At 44.1% G+C, this 3,112-nt stretch overlaps 1 protein-coding gene across 1 annotated transcript in view; it reads left to right on the top strand.

The window, feature by feature from the left end:
- Window positions 1–3,112, top strand: part of LOC106816666 — a 17,268-nt gene that overhangs the window by 1,461 nt on the left and 12,695 nt on the right. The window contains exons 4-5 of the mRNA XM_014821288.1: window positions 496–669; window positions 921–983. Of these exons, the coding sequence (XP_014676774.1) occupies window positions 496–669; window positions 921–983 (237 nt within the window). The remainder of the gene's footprint in view (window positions 1–495; window positions 670–920; window positions 984–3,112) is intronic.

Below are 3,112 nucleotides of genomic sequence, written 5' to 3'. Positions count from 1 at the left end.
AATGCGCAGTCCAAGATATCCGGTATTTCTCAAGCACAGCAAATTATCGGGGTCTGGGAAGCCGCGTATTTACATCAAATACCGGTACCGGATCTGTTTAGATACCGTATTTCTTGGACCGCGCATTTTGCCTCGTGTGAACGCTAAATACCGGATTTCTTGTTACGTGTGAACGCGGCTATAATATAGCTTTCATGAGCACCGTTGCAAGAAAAGAGGGTGTATTCATCACATCACTTGCTGTAGTTCCGTTGGTGAAATGTGAGCCCTGGTGGGTTAGCTTGCATGCCAGGGTTCTTTATCTGTCATGAAATAAGTAAGTGTGTTTGCACAATGGCCGCTTTGAGTAGTTTTCTGTTATTATTTCGTTAATTTATTATTTGATTATTATTTCAATTTATTTTTATAAATTTTTTTATTGTTGATTATAGTTTAATTACCTATGAATTCCCGATCAGTTGAGAAACTATTGATTAATTATTGGTGTTTGATCAGGTGCTCCCAAACTCGGAGGGCCATGCTGATGTTTCGACAGCTATCCAGGAGACAAGCCCTCTGCAGGCAAACATTGCTGCTGATGGAAAGGTCAGAGAGGCCAAGGTCACCAAGCCAAGGTCACCCACCACACAGGACCGGCATGAGCGCCACCTGTTGTACAGGTTCGATAAGGTGAATATGTAATGTTATCGTGAAACAATCATAAATTTATTTAATTTTTTTTTTCTTATTAATTAAATATTGTTGATTATTTGATATTCGCTCTCACAAACAATACGCACACATGTCCTCATTTACTACGGATATAAGTTAAATACAGGATCATTTAGCTGGTAAAGTAGTCCTAACCTTTATTCTTGTACTGTCTATGTTTGATTAGTGCCACGGTGTACGTTCTTACAATGTCTCCTTGTGTTGCGTAGGAAAAGCAGGCCAGGGATAAGGCTCGCATGAAGAAGCAGGGCGATACCACTGCTGCTGCCAAGGTAATGATGCATGCCTCGAGTTAATTAGCTTTGCTGATTTCAGAAGCTATTTAATTAATACAGGGTTGTCCATAAAGCAGACAATGCATGAACTTGTACATTGTTCTAGTGTCTTCACTCTGCAAAGCCATGGGTTTTTCATCTGAAAATTAATCTATGCTCTGCAGATTCAAACATGACATTGTACACAAAATTGTAGAAAGATGCTAAATGGCACATGCACACTTGGTTGTTCTGAAGTATGCAGCTTGAAGCGCATTTGGAATACTTTGTCTCTTTCAACACTATATTTGCTCGTTGATTGTTTCTGGAAAAGCACTATATTTGCTCGTTGATTGTTTCTGGAAAAGGAACCGGGGGTGATTAAGTCAGCATGTGATTTCCTTTTGTTTTGTGAGTTGCCGGCCAGACAGTCTAGACGAGTTTTTTAACGCGATTTCTCGCAACCCACACATGCATGGCAACCTGTCAGCATTAGTGCGCGGGGCAGCCGAGTCACGTGCATTTATTGTCACTGTCAGACTGTGCCGTTACCCCTGACTGATGTGTTATCATAGCATACGCTGATTATTTGTTTAGCCTGCATGCACGGCATTTGCAGAGATTTGCAGAGGCAACTTTTCTGCTGTCATTATAATTGATTTTGCCGCATATAATGGTATCGTGAACGCGCGTATACAATAAGCAAACCTATAGAATTCCATACGTGACTTCGTGATGCTGCCCATGTAACGATGCTACACGTGTGTGTTTTCCTGTTCCGTGTGCGTGCGCGCACGTGTGTGTGCGTACGTACGTGCGTGCGTAAGTGCGTGCGTGCGTGCGTGCATGCATGCGCGTGCATGCGTGCGTATGTGCATGCAAGCCTGCGCTCATGTGTGTGTATTAGAAGTGAATAATCTATATATTTATATTTTCATTTTATATATTCTATTATATTATAAATTATACACCCATGATACATTATGACATGTATATGTTAATATATATATACATATATATGTGCGTGTTGTCATGTTTTCAGGCCGTACCGCTGGTGCCGCTCCAGCCAGAAATAGATGCTTACAATCGACAGAGAGTCCTCACTTGCTTCATGCTGCCTCAGCAACCTAGCAGAAGTGCTGGTGAGGGGCGGCACTCATGTATACCATCATACTTCATAGAGCGGGTCAACGAAATCAGACTATAGCATGTATTATTTTACTATGATATAAATAAACTATATTAAAATAATGATATTACCATTATTTTAATACAGTTTAATTATTCATTTTATTAAATTTTGTTACTATTTATCTAAAAAAATAACCTGCGATGTGTTGACGTGATTACAGTTCGTATGCTACTTTGTAGATTACCATAGCGATGCTGATGGCGACAGTTTTCATCCGTCGATGTGGGAAGAGGAGCGCCTCACTCGGCAGCAGATTGCATTCCAGGTTACGGATAACGAACGTGAGGTAGGTGAAGGATGAAACAACATCAGCTTGTCTCACTTATTCCCGGGTAAAGCTAGCTCGCCTCTCGCTCTGCATGCACGTACACCCCCGAAGCGTCATGCCACCCAGACGGGTGGCCTGGTGTGCAGTCCGACATCCTACCTGAAGTAATATAATACCTTGCATGCTACTCGTTTCTGTGTGCTGGCAGGCGGGTGGCCTGGTGCACAGTCGGACACCCTTCCCGAAGTAATATAATACCTCCCCTGCTACTCGTTTCCCTGCTGGCAGAAGGCAGGTGGCCTGGTGCGCAGTCCGACACCCTACCCGAAGTAATATAATACCTCCCCTGCTACTCGTTTCCCTGCTGGCAGAAGGCAGGTGGCCTGGTGCGCAGTCCGACACCCTACCCGAAGTAATATAATACCTCCCCTGCTACTCGTTTCCCTGCTGGCAGAAGGCAGGTGGCCTGGTGCGCAGTCCGACACCCTACCCGAAGTAATATAATACCTCCCCTGCTACTCGTTTCCCTGCTGGCAGAAGGCAGGTGGCCTGGTGCGCAGTCCGACACCCTACCCGAAGTAATATAATACCTCCCCTGCTACTCGTTTCCCTGCTGGCAGAAGGCAGGTGGCCTGGTGCGCAGTCCGACACCCTACCCGAAGTAATATAATACCTCCCCTGCTACTC

Source organism: Priapulus caudatus, unplaced genomic scaffold (genome assembly GCF_000485595.1).
Source record: "Priapulus caudatus unplaced genomic scaffold, Priapulus_caudatus-5.0.1 Scaffold1449, whole genome shotgun sequence".
Classification (NCBI taxonomy): Eukaryota; Metazoa; Priapulida; class Priapulimorpha; order Priapulimorphida; family Priapulidae; genus Priapulus; species Priapulus caudatus.
The sequence above is the reverse complement of the archived record's forward strand: the minus strand, read 5'-3'. Positions and strand labels throughout refer to the sequence as shown.